Source organism: Pogoniulus pusillus, chromosome 28 (assembly GCF_015220805.1).
Source record: "Pogoniulus pusillus isolate bPogPus1 chromosome 28, bPogPus1.pri, whole genome shotgun sequence".
Classification (NCBI taxonomy): Eukaryota; Metazoa; Chordata; class Aves; order Piciformes; family Lybiidae; genus Pogoniulus; species Pogoniulus pusillus.
The window spans coordinates 9,513,300-9,530,632 of record NC_087291.1 but is presented as its reverse complement, the minus strand read 5'-3'; the positions used below and the strand labels follow the sequence as shown (position 1 = coordinate 9,530,632).

The window sequence follows — 17,333 nt, the reverse complement described above, 5'->3', positions numbered from 1 at the left end:
AAGCAGATCAGGAGGCAGCAGCACGTTCTGCAGCTTCTTAGTATCTAGAACAAGTTTGAAGGGAAGGAAGAGCTCTGTATTCAGTATGTGCAGTGCTAGCTCCTGTCTGCCATCAGCTGCCTGAAACCTCTCTACAGCTTGTGGCTATGCCCGCTCTGGCAGCCACACCTATTAGTCAGTCCGAAACACTGCTTAATGTGCTTTGCAGAAAAACCTTTGTAAAAACAAAGAGGCAAAATATTCTGCTGCACAAAGTATTTACAGAACCACACAGCTTCAAAGAACCAGTTTATTTCACTGGTCAAAATATTAAACATTAAACAGGACAAACTTGCAGTGTATACATTAGGAATGTTAAGTTTTCATGAACAAGAAAGAAAACACTCCACTGTAAAAAAAGTGAAATACTGCATTACCAGAACAGAACAGTGTCACACAACAAACTGCAGAACGTGAGGAAGTGTGGCACATTCATTTCAACTCAGGCTCCCAGGTGAAGAGAATCACTTCTAGACTGGTGCAGCTATTCCACGTACCTGGGTATTAAGAAACGTACACATCTAGTCTGCAGTCTTACAAGTAGAAGTACACAACATCAACTACATCTCCTCATCTCTTTTGATTAACCAACCTGCTTAAACCTGAATCATGTTAACTGCTTGAAAGTTTCTTGTGCTTCAGTTGAAAATCAAAGAGAGATATCTACATTTTGAGAACTTGAGAAAAGCCTACCAGAGTTTTAGTGTTTTTGTTACAAGGTTCAGGTATCATGGTTGCGAACGACTGGGAGTGCCTCAGACCTTCATCCTATTTCTCCACTCACAGTAACAGTGCCTTTTTATTGGCTAATCACTGTTACAGGAGTGGATTTTGTCAGCTCCTCCAAATTTCTGCATTAAGTCTTAATCTCCATTTTTTAAGTAAAATCTCAACATTATAAAAGTTGGTATCAAACAAGGTCACCCAAACTAACTGAAGGTTAAAGGTTAGGCAACCTTGAACAGACTGCTGGTTTAGAATTTCCAACTAGAAAAATAACAGATATAAAAGAGTTAGGAATTTCAGTGCTACTTGTATTTACATTGTCATTTCCCTTTGTGCTTGCAAGTTGCTGAAAGTACACATCCTTTGGTAGTATTCTCTTAGTCTCAAGTAATAAGTTTATGTTGAAAACATTTACACTCCTGATTTGCTTGAGTTAGTGCAAAGGGCTCATATAATTTCCTACATAATATTGTGACATAAGCACATCTCTTTCCCAGAAATAAAAATACTGATGACAGCAACTCTCCGATGAGTAGCTTTGTGCCTGGTACTTAAGAATCTGAACAAAAAAAATCAGTCTGCCACACAATTTGTAAGTCTGAAGAGTGACTCCTACAGCAACTGATAGGAACTCCCATTCACAAGTACTGCTCATATATGACTTTTGGCCCTGTTTCGAAGACACAGAAAAATGAATATATATATCTAGAATTCAGACTCATACAGGCTTAAAGAAGTATCAACATTGCAACATGTACTAACTACCATTACAAAACCTGCTGTAACATCAAACACTGAACTGATGCTTCTAGTTTTTAACCTTACATGTAAGCACAGCTTTCTCATGGCTAACGTAAGAGAATGACTGTTCTTCCAATGCCCATACTGTAAGGCTCCTCTTAAATAACACAGTTTTGCCTATGCCACACCGGTCGTAAAAAAGCAGGATCTGGGAAGTGGTTGTCTGCTCCCATACTGTGCACCTGTAAAACCCACACATTTTGGGGTCAGAGGCTGAGCTTGTTAAACTGGTGAAGCTGTAAACTTCACATGAAGCTGTAAGCTATCAGGTGTGTAAACCCCCTACAGTCAAGGAGGAACTTTCCAAGCTATTAGAAGCCGATGCAAAATAGTTACAGCTGTTACCTACTCACTATCAGCCGAGTAAGAATTTATGGGCTTGAGGTTTAAGAAAATAATGTGTAGCATATTAAGGAGCTTAATGTTCCAATGTACCAATATAAGCATAGACCTCCAGTATTTTATTTTTCACATTTCCTACCAATCCATTTCCTATCAATCTGTTGACAAAGTTATACTAATACTAGGAGGCCGCTGCTGGCTAGGCTGTTTGCTTAAAATGGGAAGATCTGTTCTTTCTGTTCCATATATCAGTTTTTCCTCCTGAAGACTGCAAGCTGAAAACCTGTTTGACTCTGTACCAGATACACCACCACGATTATTTGGAATTGTGACACCACTGACCTGTTCAAAGGATTTACTAAACACAGTGGTGTTTGTTCTGGCCAGACTATGGCTGCCAGGCTTAGGCAGGGACTGGCTGGTTGTCAGTGTCAGTCTCTTCAGAGAGACAAGCTCTAGATTCTCACTCATGGCTCTCTGAGTTTGTTTTCGTGACAAGTGTTCTCTGCAGGTTTCTCCTTCTTTTTCTTTTACTCCAGCTTTGCTTCCTCCAGACCTTCGTTGGCTCTTCCCCAAAAGGTTCTTACTGCTCACGTTGCTGCTGTTACACAGGGCAGACTGACTTGTACTAGAAGTAGCCCTAGAGTAAAACCCTTCATCAGTTTCAGATACTTCCATCAGCTCTTCTTGAATGGCTAAATCAGTATTACCTGTATGGCAGGGAAAGAAAGAAAGAATTAGCAATTGAGGAAGAAAGAAACCAAGAATTAGCAATTGACTTTCTCACTTTTACTGATTTTATGTGCTGCTAGATTTTTTGTATTTACAAGCATGAAGCCATACAGCAACAGAAGAGAGAACAGGAGACAAAACACTTACCTATTCCATTACATTTTGAAATTAAGGTTCATTAGGATATGAAGTCACAGCAAATAATGCTGCATTAACTAGATCAGAAAGCATGCCCACAATCTCATTTTGTAGTGATTTTGTAACAAAGAAAAAAAATGCAGTCTTGTTAATTCATGCAGATTAGAAACTTACAGGTTAGAAGACACCACAGAGAATAAAACTGTAAATCTTATTCTGAGCAAGTGCTCTGACACATGATTTTGCAAAGCTTGTTAATTATAAAGGCGTGTGATCAATGCCTCAGGACACCCAATATGGCATCTACAGGTTTAGCAACCCAAGAATGCTTTAGGACTGAAAGGTCACCTTCTGCATCATAGGTTTGGTGGTATGTGTGGAAACTCAAGTATGACATGAGATCTCCAGTATACCATGGATGGTGGAATTTGGGAAACCTGAGCTTCATAGTGGGATGCTTTTCACATCCATTTTGGTGGATTCTTCGAACCACTGATCACTGGGTTTTGTAAATCAAGTAATTACGTTTAATAAGCTCAAAGGTTTGTTGAGTCTCACAGTATGTTTTCTCCAAATCAAATAAATCTACTTGTAAGTATGTGGTCCTTGTCTGTGGCACAGACGCAGCTGTGTGCAACACATGCACTTGAGTTATTACACATGCAAATTAACTGCATACTTCAACTCTCCAAACATGCAGCAGTGACCCTTTCAACCAACAGCGGTACCTTAGAGTGCAGCTACAAGTGCTCTGCTAAAACTGCACTCTGCCAGATGAGTTTATTCCATCCTCCATCATTTTTCTTACAGATTTTTGCCTCCTGATTTCTGGCATGCCTTTGCTGTCAGTTCTAGGATCTGTAGCTGTTTCCTGTACTGCCTGTAAATGCTGAACATCATTCTCTGCTAGTGCTCTGCTCTTTTCCCCATTCCCGGTCCTCTCTCCAGCCACACTTGTGACACTAATCTCAGGTATGATAAAGTTGCCCAATTCAGTAGCATCATTACCATTCTCTGGTTGTTCTAGAATTAAAGATGGATAAGAAAAAAAAGAAAAACAAACAAACAAACAAAAACAAAACAACAAAAAACCAAAACATGTCTGAAACAAAATATGAAACAAAAGCCAACAGATACAGATGATTAAAAGCATTATAAATTAAAGCAGATGGTCACATATTAATCTCTTGTTAATTAACAGCATTAGCAACTATGGAATTTTACTTTAGTTCTAAATTGCAATTATTGACCTGTACCCACAATCTGGAATGCCTCCTGTGTGATCTTTCAAAAGTGAAATTTCTGAGGATCATGAACAAACATTCAGGGATGAGCAGAAACCAAAAGACTCTCTGTAACTTTATGACTGTATTCCCCATACATCTGACTATATTCACCCCACTAAAGGGAAACTCATTCTCACAATGAAATGGCAATTCAACTTCATCTGGTATCATGTAAGATCAGAAATTCTACACATGCAGTGTCATGTTGCTCCACTGTGGTCAGCCTGAAAACTAACAGTGAAAACATTTAGCCAACTCAAGCATACTTTGACGTCTATTTGCCTTCTTCATTCCAAAAACCTATTTTCAAGTACAAAGACATTTATGAGTAGGAAACTTCTCCCATTACTAAATTCAATTTCTTCAGATAAAGCCTGTCAAGTTTTACTGCAGTTTTTGCTACCTACTATTACATAAATGTTGATCTCCTCAGGCTTTTTAAGCTTCTTATGTGAGCTTACAACTAAATTAGTTTGCAGTAAACTTATTTGCGTCACACAAGTCACTAAGTTATTGAGTTACTAAGTAGAGTTGAGAAAAGAGGGATTAAGCTGGAGGGTTGGGAAAGCACCACAACTTCCTGTAGCACTGGGAAAAAAAGAGACAACAAAACATTAAGGCAAAACCTTGGTTCTAAGATTACTTCTTTTCATTTGAGTAAGTCGTCAACAGCAAATAAACAACAGCTCAGCCTAGTCAAGGAATTATTTCAACCCAAAGATTGCTGTAGATGTAGCCAAAAATCCCCAAACAGAAAATTCTACTGCTACTTCAAAGTGTGAGAATAATGCTTGTGTGCAAGCACATGAGATTTAGTAATGAAATTTAGTGCTAAGAACGCAATAGTTCCTACAAGGTCCTGGTAAAACAAATTCCAACTCAAAAGATTTCCATCTACACTAGATAAAAGCAAGTTTGAGAAGGATGAACTCCTGAAAGGAAAATTAGTGAAAATAAAAATGGGAGTTGAAACTCCACAAAAAAATCCAAGTGCATGTAAGTAACAAATCCAATCCTAGCAACATGTCAGCTCCGCATTCTCAAGCTTCTGAAGGTCTTTTAAAAAGTATTCAGAATCGCTTTATCAGCACTAGCTCTACAACCACAAAACTGCATTTAGATGACCTGAAGAACAAAAAGAACAAGAGAAGGCATCAGTTACAGACAGTCACAGCCCACCCTCCATGAAGATTTGCACCATGGAAATACAAGCCAAGAGCAGCAAGAATTGCACTATTTGCTATATGCTTCTGTATTTTATATGTGTCACGTAGGTAAACTATATGCAAACACTGGGGCTACAAACTTCAGAAGACCGAAAATGCACTGACAGCACAGGTCAGAATAAAACCCAACTGAACTCTTGTGTTTTACCCACAACTCAGCTCTTTGAGACCTGAGGATTGCATAGGAGAAAACAAAGGACACTGCTAAATGGTGAAGAGGCAAAACTGAGCAACAATGTCAGTTTGAAAATTAATATAAATATGCAGTTGAAGGAAAATGCATTTGGAGTCACATTTCTGAATGATTTGAGCACTACCACCAACCTTGATAAATACAGTTCATAATTACTAGCAGCTCAGAGTTAATTCAAGATACATTTCAATTATAGCCTACCTTATAATTATGGCTGTCCACAACATTCAACTCAGACTGCATGAGCAAACTGCCCTTTGGAATTGTAATCCCCTGTTAACCACTAGCCCAAGCTGCACTTCCTGCACAACGTTAAGTGCTTTGAATTATTCTCAAAAGCAGAAAGCTTACATCCCAAAATTAACATTCATTCTAGATTCCTAAAAATTAAAGCTATTTCAGGAATTAATACTGTCTCAAAAAGTAAGAACATTCTCTCCAGAGAGATTCAAAGACTAGAGTTTCTAAACCTACTGTCCTACACTAAAGTCATTTTCTGCAATGGGGAAAAAAAGGATACACTTTGACCTTCTTCTCTAGCTGACATCTTTGTTACTGTGACATTTGCCAACATCTGCCTAGCTCCTTTTACTCAGTCTGTTCCATTTCTCTTACACACATTACCACTACACAAAGGGCAGTTGGGCAGATTTTAGATTAGCAAGGAAAGCATTGCTAGGGCTTGAGTTTCTTCCTAGCCTCCATAAATAACCATTCCTTTAGGTGTTTATATCCCTCACACACTCTGGGTTATTCTGTTTTCCTCTATTTGAGAATGAAATAGAGATGCCACCCAAGGCTTGCTTTTGTAACATGAACAATACAAAAAAAACCAATGCTAGATAGAAGAGCTAAATATTTCTTCAGAGAGGGTTCTCAAACATTGGAATGGTCTGTCCAGGGCAGTGGTGTAGTCACCATCCCTGCAGGTGTCTAAGCAGTGTGTGGAGACCTGACACTTGGGGACATGGTTTAGTGTTGACCCTTCAGTGCTGAGGGTTGGACTGGATGATCTTTGAGGTCTCTTCCAACCAGATGCATTCTGTGACGTTCCTCTTTTTTAAGCTTCATGATTTATAGGAAGTCCAATTCAATACCACTAAATAATATAAGTGGTACCTAGTATCAACTGACTTGATAAATACTATCCATTTACGACTAGATTTTGCAAATAACCTTCACCTTTAGTGCCTTAGTAGTCCAAATTCACAACAGTAATCTGATTTTTAAAACTCTAAGTAACAGCTCTAATGAACAGGTCACAGGGTTGAGTACCACAACAAGATTAAAAGTTAGGCTGACCTTTTCTGAAAGCTTTATTAGAGTCCTAGCAAAGGCCAGCAAGATCTAATACCTGAAAAGCTTTTATAGGAAACTGATTTTTTTTTATATGTATAAAAAATACAAAGCCCACACATCTTAGCTGGAAATATAACTGTCTTGAAATTCTTTTATTTGACACAAATACCTAATGATTGAAAATTGCTGCACTGGCTTCCCCAAGGGGTATTTTGCTTCATCAGGTCTTCTGATCCACATAAATCGACAGGTCAAATGACCTCTAAACTGTCTCCTCTAGCTTCTTAATCCATTTCTACAACTCGTTTTCATTATATTGAAGCACAAAAATAAAATTCCCAAATATATATATTTTTTTCCTGTACACGGTGGGGGAAAAAAAAGTGGTTTTAAAACAAAATAATCAGACAGTCAGTGAAGGATACATAGACTAGCTTTGGCCTTCAAAACTAGCCTTGGAATTTACAACTGCTCCCACGACCTGCAACGTGAGTTCCACTCCACTCCTGTCCTACACAAGTGTTTTCCTCCTTCTTCATTCAATCCTGTACCATCAAGACAAATCCAAAGCTTTCCCAAACAAAGTGTTGTTTGCTATTCAAAATGTTACCAAGAGCTTGCTTTTCTGGGGGGGTAAAAATCCTTAATCTTTCAATCCTCAGCCCTAAATACAGAGCACTTCTCATTTGGGTCATGCTAACTAGATTAGCACTGTTCCTCTTGACTTGTCCAGCTTTAGACTCCCATAAAACACTGAATTCCACCCCACTTCTCTGAGTCCCACTACTACTCTCATTTCCCTTTCACCTTACTGTTTTTTGCTGCAGGACACACTTGTCCCTCCATTTTTCCTTGCTCTTCACAAAGCATCACTGCCTGTGACAAAGCAGCAACTGCAAAACCTCCTAGAATTCTGTATCTGCTGAAAAATTCGCATTCTTAAAAGGATGGCTCCAATGTTGATTCTGTGACATTAGTTCATTCTTTTCTGTAAATGCAATGCAAAAGGAGTATTTTAACACATTCTCCATTCCTCTGGAATTATCACAAATCTCTGTCCACTTTACTACATCATCATTTGAACAAGCAACAGAACCACTCAAAAATAATAGCTGATGAAATTGCCAAGCACCAGAGGGCATTTGTTCATTTCAAAGCTGAATTACCATACAGTTCTCTTGCACCAGGTCAACAAGCCCTGCTTAAAAACTGCAAGCTTGAAGAAAAGAAATAAAGACTAAAATGATGCTTAGCAGTCTTAAGAGTTCAACAATGACATGGGCCTCACTCAGGTTAAGCACCAGTAATTTGCTCCTCAGCTTTACCTGACAATTTTAAGCATTTTTCAATCAATAACTTTGGTTATTCTACCTTTTTCCTGCCCCTCATGCCCCTCTAGCAGCTGACTGTTGGCATTACTACCACCAATGTGTACCACTGCTGCTCAGAAAGCTCTCTTTTTATTTTAAAAACATCTTCTACCAACATATTGATGAATAATTTTCTCCATACTCACCTGAATTGCCTCTCGGTCCTTTATGACAATTAGGGTGGCAACGTTTTTCTAACCAAACTGTTCACATACTACAAAAGCTCAAACAGTACACATCATGCACATCATTTTTACAGCACTACTGCAAGATCTTTATTGAAGCCATCGAAAGAGCACTCTCATCTACAGTCACTGCCTTAGCCTGTCATCAGAACTGTAAGACCCACAGAGCAAGTCTTTGCCAGTTTTCCTTGCTGGTCCAGTGGCTCTTTCCTGATCTGAAGACAACAGAATAAATGGAGTAAAATGTTTCTCTTTTTGCACTAGATTGAGCACCATTTTTATTACCTCTCAGCCCAGACCTGGGTTCTACTTAGTGAAAGTATATTAGTTTGCCCAAATATACTGGGTTTGAGTGAGATAGAGCTAATTTTCTTTGTAGTAGCTGGTATGGGGCTGTGCTCTGGATCTGTGCTGAAAACAGTGTTGATAGCACAGGGATGCTTAGTTACTCTGCTTACACAGAGCCAAGGCCTTTTCTGCTCCTCACACTGCCCCACCAGCAAGTAGACAGGAGATGCAAAAGCTAGGAGGGAACACAGCCAGGACAGCTGGCCCCAGCTGACCACAGGAATATTCCATACCATATGACATCATGCTTAACACACAAAGCTGTGGGAAGAAGGAGGAAAGGAGGACATTCATAGTAATGGTGTTTGTCTTCCCAAATAACTCTTACACACAAAGCAGCTCCCTGCTCTCCTGGAGATGTCTGAATGCCTGCCTGCCCCATGGGAAGTAGTGAATTAATTCCTTGCTTCACTTTCCTTTCACAGGCAGCTTTTGCCTTACCCAGTAAACTGGTTTTATCTCAACCCACAGGTTTTCTTACTCTCAATTTTCCAATTCTGTCCCCTATCCTACCATGGAGAGGTAAGTGACTGTGTGGTGCTTATTTATCAGCTGGAGTTAGGTCACAAACCAAAGCACAGTCACTTCCCTCCCCTTAAAACCAATTTTATTTAAGTAATTGAAGACAGATGAAGGCCTGTGATAAAGTTGTTAAATACTTGCTGTGCTTCAGGTACTATAAACTGCTTTTCATAAGGAAACAGGAGTTCTTCAAAGAACTGATCACTTTGCTGCAGTTTCAACCTAAATGTAGATATAGCCTAAGGGTAAGGAAGACATTTTTCACTGTGAGGTCAGTGAGGCACTGGAACAGGTTGCCCAGAGAAGTTGTGGTTGCACCCTCTCCGGAAGTGTTCAAGGCCAGGCTGGATGGGACTTTTAACAATATGATCTAATGGAAGGTGTCCCTGCCCACAGGAGGGGGATTTGAACCAGATATATCTGTAAGGTTCTTTCCAAACCATTCTATGACTGTGATTATGGAAGTAAAGAATATACTTCATTTGAACTGCACTGAGGCTCCCCTTCACCAGTCACAAAAATAAACTCTAAATTGCTACTTACTTACTAGCAATGAAGATGTGCAATACCAAAACACTCAATATTAACTGAAACATGTGCAAGAGTAGAGAATTCACTGCTAAATGTGTGTTTCTTACCATGCCTTTTCCATCTGTGCCCTCGGATGGACATGCTAGTCACAGCATTTCTCGATATTCTGGATGAAGTAGGTGTAATTTCAACCTGGATGCATCTTGTACCTTCTTTACTAGATTTCATGGCACCCTGAGGCAGTGAAGCTTTTATTGCATTAGCAACCTAGAACAGAATAGGTGTAGGTAGGTTCTTAGCATGAAGACCAACTTTTCAGAAGAATCCTGTCAGGAGGCTGTTATTACTCCAGGGGGAACACTGTACAATTTCAGTTGAAGGTCCAAAAGCACACTAGCTTTTTGCAGAGGTTATAAAGAATGCTGCTTGCAATCACCTCTCAGAACTAACACTTGCCATGGTTTTGTTTAAAGTTGTGGCTATTACTTCAGAATGCTTCTGCACTGCCACTCAAACTTTTGAGACTTAGAAGGGTTCTACTGAAAGTAGTTTGTTCCCTAGGGAAGATGACAAAATAAGTAGACTGAAAACACCTGTGCCTGTGTGTGTGTACTTACAGATCTAGTTATTCACATGAGCACAGCCACGTAAGACCTCGTGGGATTTAGGTTCCTGGCATGATGTTGTATGCTATGTGTTCATAGGAAGGATTTTCTACACTACAAATTCTACTTTCAATATGCTGAAATACAGTACCTACCAGCAGAGGTTCTGGATACAGTTCCAGCTGTGCTCTATACAAAATGTCATCCATAGCTTTACGAGCCAGATCCCATTCTCCATTATAACTACAAAGGGAAACAAATAAGTTATCTATAGCAACAAATTAACCTTCTTGGTCACATAACTTTCACAGATTTAAGCATTCCTTGAGAGTTCAGTTTAAATAAGCTAAACCAGAGGAGCTAAACTCTGAACAGCTGGTGAGCCTGTTTAGAGAACTTGTTCTGAAGTTAAGACACATTTTTTCATTGTTCATCCTGAAGAGTTCAGAAGTGACATAATTAGTCATTGATCCTGAAATATTCTGAAGGTTGAGAAGCATTGCTTTAATATTACTCTACCTTTTGAGTATCCCTGTGCTACTACTATCTCTTTATTACAGTTAATAAAAGAGCTTCACACACTAATGTAACTCTCAAAGAGTAGATTACATCAGCTGTTCAGAGTCAAAAATAAGGCCTTTTTTCCTTAAGTAGACTCAGTTTTGATGTCAAAACTAACCATAAAAAAAAACACAGACAGCAGACAATTAAAAAAGGGTTGTTTTTTTCACATTATCAGTTATACCTGGCAAGTGCTGCTCTAGTAATTTGGCTGACTGCAAAACCATGTTACTGGCCAGGCCACACCTTGAGTACTGTGTCCAGTTCTGGGCCCCTCAATTCAAGAGAGAGATTGAGATGCTGGAACGTGTCCAGAGGAGGGTGACAAAGCTGGTGAGGGGCCTGGAGCACAGCCCTGTGAGGAGAGGCTGCGGGAGCTGGGGGTGTGCAGCCTGGAGAAGAGGAGGCTCAGGGCTGACCTCATTGCTGTCTACAACTACCTGGAGGGAGGCTGTAGCCAGGTTGGTCTTTTCACCCAGGCAACCAGCAATAGAACAAGGGGACACAGTCTCAAGTTGTGTCAGGGGACGTCTAGGCTGGATGTTAGGAGGAAGTTGTTGGCAGATAGAGTGATTGGCATTGGAATGGGCTGCCCAGGGAGGTGGAGTCACCATCCCTGGAGGTGTTCAAGAAAAGCCTGGATGAGGCACTTAGTGCCATGGTCTAGTTGACTGGATAGGGCTGGGTGCTAGGTCGGACTGGATGATCTTGGAGGTCCCTTCCAACCTGGCTGATTCTATGATTCTATGTCTCCTTCCTGTGGACCTTATTGCTATGTATGCTTTTTGTCTACTAGAAGATAAAATACTTTAAAGGTAGCCTGCCTGAATGAGTGCAGACATTAAGCTGACATTTTTTTGTTGTTTGTTTTGTATGCATATAAAGAAAAAACCTCAGACCAACTTACAAGGCATAATAAATCCCTGTCAGCATTTGCACCATGAATTCCGATGAGACTGGAATCCTGCTGTTGACTCCCTTGTACTTTCTCACCTGTTGGCGAGGATATCCGCAGACACAAATCCTAAGGAAACCGTACAGTTGTCATTAGCAAGTCACTCAGAACCACCTTTTACAAGCCGGGTGTTTGGTATGCATCTTAACTACACCAGATCCCACAGCTAGGTGTCCATCAACACCCCTATGCTGAAGCAGCGACTCTCTCATTGTGGAAGCAGGCTGTGCCCTCTACTGGTAGTTCAAATCCTTCAAGACGGAGACACCCTCAGACGCCCCTGGTACATTTATACTACAGCTGCAACATGAAAGAAAACTGCCAGTAAAAGCCATTTTGAAGCCATAAACTTGGTGCAGAACAGACCATAAAAAAACCAAGCCCAAAAACCCACATCCCCCCTCAGAAAACCCCAAACCAACCAACCAACCAAGTTCACAATGTTGAAATAAAGCAGCCTGACAACTATTAAGATTACAGCCAGAAATAAGCACCATCACATGTAATCTGAATGCTGCAAGCAAGTTTTCATGCAGAGACCAGAAGTGCCATCTCCTAAAACCATTCCAAAATCCAGCAGAAGCAAGCTACAGCAGGTGCTGTAGTCAAAAATTTGGGAGACCAAAAACATTGGGTAGTTCAATTCACTGTTTATTTCTGGACTTTTGGAATTACTTTTAATGACACTAATCAAAGTATTTTCTTTTCCAAAGCTTGCACTAGAACATTTAGTCTCAGAAAGTTTAGATTTTTCAGCTTCAGTACCAGAGAGCTCCTAAAATTACCCTTAAATCTTAACACACATAGACACACACAAAGAAAAAGCTTTATTGTAGTACCTTTCCAATTACATCTGGGACAGATTCCAGGAGCCTTTCTCATTAATACTAGCATGCTACATTTTCTCTTCTACACCTCTGTTTTGCAGTTCATCTGCTTTGGCTACTTTATAAGACCTCCAAAACTTAGTTTGGAATTTTGATTTTCAAGAGTAGCTAAGCATCTTAATTTGTAATTAATCACGAGTTTTCATAGAATCACAGCATGTCAGGGGCTGGAAGGGACCTCAAAAGATCATTTGGTCCAGCCCCTCTTCCAGATGAGGATCACCTAGAGCAGATCACACCAGAACACATCAAGACAGTTCTTGAATATTTCCAGAGAGGGAGACTCCACAACCTCCCTGGGCAGCCTGTTCCAGTGCTCTGTAACCCTCACAGTGAAAAAATTCTTCCTCATGTTCACATGGAACCTCCTGTGCCTCAACTTCCACTCATTGCTCCTTGTTCTGTCATTGGCCATCACCCAGCAGAGCCTGGCTCCTGGATCCATCCTCCTGGCACTCACCTCTTATGTATTTATAAACATTAAGCAGGTGACCCCTTAGTGTCCTCCTCTCCAAGTTAAATAGCCCCAGCTCCCTCAGTCTCTCCTCAAAACAAAGATGTTCAACTTCCTTAGTCATTTTTGTGGCTCTGCACTGGACTCTATCAGGCAGTTCCCTGTCCTTCTTGAACTGGGGGGCCCAGAACTGGACACAGTACTCCAGATGAGGCCTCACCAGGGCAGAGTAGAGGGGCAGGAGAACCTCCCTCGACCTTCTAACCACAGCCCTTCTAATACACCCCCGAATGGCATTGTCCTTCCTGACCAGTAGAGCACACTGCTGGCTCATGGCCTTCCTTTCATCCTCCATGAGACCTCTCAAGGCCTTCTCCCCTTCACTTTTCCCCTGGAAAAGTTGGCTGGAAGCACAGGAAAGACCTTAGTAAAAACACTTCATTAATGCCAGCATTGATTAGTTTTAAAAAGCCCTACTCTGAGTTACTTCCTCTAAAATGCCTAGAGCAGTATCAGCAGGACTGCCTCACTTTACAGAGCAAGATAAGATGCTTATGAAAGGAAACTTAGCAACTGAAGATATCCAAATGCATCAATTTACAATGCTTGAGACAGCACCAAACATTTTGTGCTGCAACTGTCATATTTACAATGCACATTTGTAAATAAAAAGCTTTTGCTTCTTTAGAGAGGTTTAAATAAAACCAACTAGACTTACTGGAAGGAAGTTTGTTCATTGCAGACTGCTTTCATACCTACTTTCTAAGAGAAATCTAAATTGAAGCCTGCTCAAAATAAAGGAGTTATTCTACAGATTTTTCTGACAATTCTCTCAGCACCACATCCAAAGAGGATACTGAAAGACAGTTTCCTCTTCTCAAACTCCTCTTAATTGTTTAAAGTGCTGGTAAGGAGAGATTTTCAGCAAACAGAGAAAGAGAAATGTGGATGCCAAAACCAGCAGGGTATGAATAACTAAGACAGAAGTCAAACTGCATAGCGTCAAATAATTCAGTATCCAAACGTTCAGCATTTAGAAGTAGAAAGCCTCAACTGCATCTACTGGCAGTTTGCTTGGGTTTTTTGGAGACTTAAAAAAAATTATTTATCCCAAACTCAATCAAAATGTAATCAAGCAGAATAAGCAAAATCAGCTTCCTGTCTGCAGTCTTCAGCTGCTGAATGTTTTCTACCTTAGATTTTAGGCCAATGTATCTTACAAAGACTTTGGTAAATATTGCCAAGTGCTCCAACGCTCTCTCACTTCATCTGAAGAAAGGAGAACCTTATAGGCATCCATTACTACGTTTCATTTGTGTGGGGAACCTGCAAACTATGAAAGGTCAAAAGCTGCTGTAGTTGACTTCAAGTCTCTCTTGATTTTCTGTGTTAAGAAGAGCATTCTCTTTTTCCTTTATTTTCCCCTTAACCCAGAGTTCACTTCCAAAAATCCAGAGACAGACATGCTTAACACCAGCTCTTTCTCTTAGCAAACAACCAACCAACCAAATAAGCATCCCAATAAACAAACAAAAACCCCAACATGAGCAAACAAGTAAAAAACCCAAACCACAACAGTGTAATTGAAGCTCAGGAGGAGTAGGGGGGTTGCTTTTTGCAGTAACAGATGATTTTGGAAATACCTGAAGCATCCATAGGAATGGATGCATTTCTAGTTTCAACATCTACTATAATTTCAAGAAAGTTTCAACTTGAACAGCATCCAAATTATTTAGTAAGGTTGCAAATGCAAAATTCACCAAGATTTTTAGAAGGCATTTCTGATTTTATTTAGTTAACACACCTACAACTGCTTTGATTAAAAATCAAGTTCCCTTAATTTCACTTCTCCACTCCACAGCACTGCATATAAGCAAAGTCATTGCTTCCCCATCTTGAGCTCTCAATCCAAAGTTACAGAAGAAATACTTTAAAAGCAAAAGATGAATCTGTAAATGGTTTTGTTTCACTTAAACACCTCCCACCCAATACACCTTATAGGAACACAAAACTTTTTTTTTTTAGTTCAAACTGCATTTCAAATTTGAAAATATTATTAATTGTCATCAACCTACAGAAATTACCTTGAACAAATCTGACACAAGGACTGAAGAGAAACTGCAGGCATGTAGGTTAAGGCAGCATTGTAACAGAGCAGAAGGAAAGTCAGCACTTCAAACCTGGGGTTCAGAAGAAACAGTAGAACTATATTACCAATTTTCTTCTTGAGAAAGAAAAAAATAAGCAACAAGTTTATGCAGAGATTTGCAAGAGTTATTTGAACAGATCTGGTATTTTGTTTCAAGAAAATTGACAAGTGAGCAGTTTTGTTCTGTAAGCTTTTCCTCCTCATGCAGTAATACACACTGCTGGTCCTTCTGCATCTACACTTACACATGTTTAAAAACTAACAGTTTAAAACTAACAGTGTGCATCTATATGCCTTCAGTATATACAGTAAAAAATAAGTTGAGATTCATTAGTGATCCTCAAGCAGACTCTTATCAGTTTCACCTGTTCTGTGCTGTTAACATCTCCCTCTGAGGATGTGGTCCGCTGTACACAACCCTGGACAAACCATGCTGTGATAAAGCTCCTTCAGTGAGAGCCATGGAGCCAATGCTGGAAGGCTAAAGGAAAAAAAAGGATCACTCAAAAGAAGCCCATCTGAAGTCTTGCCATAATCAATGCACGTGAGAATAGACAACGATCGATGTTAGATTTCAGAAGTTAAACTAGGTAAGATAAATGGCTATAGAATAGAGAAAAAAACAACCAAAGTTGGTGCACAGATTAATATAGAGTTATGACTACTCAGTTTTGAAGAGGCCTCTAAGACCAGATAGTATTACTCAGAAGACACAGAACATTAGGGGTTGGAAAGAAAGTCAAAAGGTCACCTAGTCCAACTCCTCTGCCAGAGCAGGATCACCTAAAGTATGTCACACAGGAACGCATCCAGGTGAGTTTTGAATACCTCCAGTGAAGGAGTAGACTCCACAACCTCTCTGGGCAGCCTGTTCAGTGCTTTGTTACCCTCATAGTGAAAAAGTTTTTCCTTATGCTTACACAGAACCACCTATGCTCCAGCTTATACCCACTGCCCCTTGTCCTACCATTGGGCATCCCTGAGAAGAGCCTAGCTCCGTTCTCCTAACACTTGCCCTTCAGGTGTTTAGAAAGATCAGTGAGCTCACCTCTCACTCTCCTCCCCTCCAAGTTAAAAAGCCCCAGCTCCCTCAGCCTTTCCTCAGAAGGGAGATGTTCCACTCCCTTAATCATCTTCGTGGCTCTGTGCTGGATTCTCAAGCAGTTATGCTCCTATGTCATCATACAGCATTTCAAAACCTCTTTTCCTTTTTACTCTTAATAACAAATAAAAGGCCCCCAAAGCATGCAGCCTTTCTTGACCAGTAACAGCTTTGCTGCAGATAGCACTTACTTCATGATAGACTGAGGGTTTGGATAAAGATGGAATTGTGAAACTCAGCACTTTACTATGCCCCTCTTTGTCAACTATTTCCTGAAAGAGAGAGAAGACACTGACAGTTACCCTGTGCTTTGAAAACCATGCAGTCAAAAATGTTAAATGCTGGGTAGGGATAAATGGATAAAGACAGATAACAAATTATCATGCAGTTATGGATTCTGTAACAAATCAAAGCTACAGCCTATAAATTATCTCTGAATTTGTTTTCCATCACAGTGCACTGCTTTGTTTCTGAAAACTACTCAAATGACTTAGAAAAAGTCACAAACATTTGCACACATAGTCCACCTTAAAAGCATTAACCAGAAATCTCAATACATTTAAGCAGTGGTTTGGGCTTTTTAAATTATACACTACTTGCTAATTGTGAAGCCTGATGCTCAATAATTCTGTTCTGAAAACTACTGACCCATCCAGTAATGGCTCTGCAAGTGATCTGTATAGGAAACATTACAGCTCTGGAACGGCTGTAGCCTGTTACAGCTTGAGAGCAGCAAACATCACAGTATTTGCAAAAGCAAATATGTAATTCCATACCTGCAGAGAAAAGCTAATTCCATACTTACAGAAAGAGTTAAAAGAAGCATTGATGCAAAGCTTTAGAAAAACTACCTTCCTGCAAGATACCACCACAGCAGTATTG

The 17,333-nt window shown here is 40.0% G+C and overlaps 1 protein-coding gene across 6 annotated transcripts in view; it reads right to left on the bottom strand.

Moving 5' to 3' along the window:
- Positions 1-275: 275 nt before the first annotated feature.
- HYCC1 (hyccin PI4KA lipid kinase complex subunit 1) overlaps positions 276-17,333 on the bottom strand; it is a 38,842-nt gene continuing 21,784 nt past the window's right edge. For 5 of the 6 annotated variants that reach the window (XM_064166858.1, XM_064166857.1, XM_064166855.1 and 2 more), the window contains 7 exons: positions 16,643-16,723; positions 15,715-15,830; positions 15,285-15,380; positions 11,812-11,928; positions 10,499-10,586; positions 9,846-10,005; positions 276-2,618 (listed from right to left, as the gene is read on the bottom strand). In XM_064166858.1, the coding sequence (XP_064022928.1) occupies positions 2,062-2,618; positions 9,846-10,005; positions 10,499-10,586; positions 11,812-11,928; positions 15,285-15,380; positions 15,715-15,830; positions 16,643-16,723 (1,215 nt within the window). In that variant the 3' untranslated portion in view covers positions 276-2,061. The remainder of the gene's footprint in view (positions 2,619-9,845; positions 10,006-10,498; positions 10,587-11,811; positions 11,929-15,284; positions 15,381-15,714; positions 15,831-16,642; positions 16,724-17,333) is intronic. The other variant, XM_064166860.1, reaches the window with a different exon arrangement.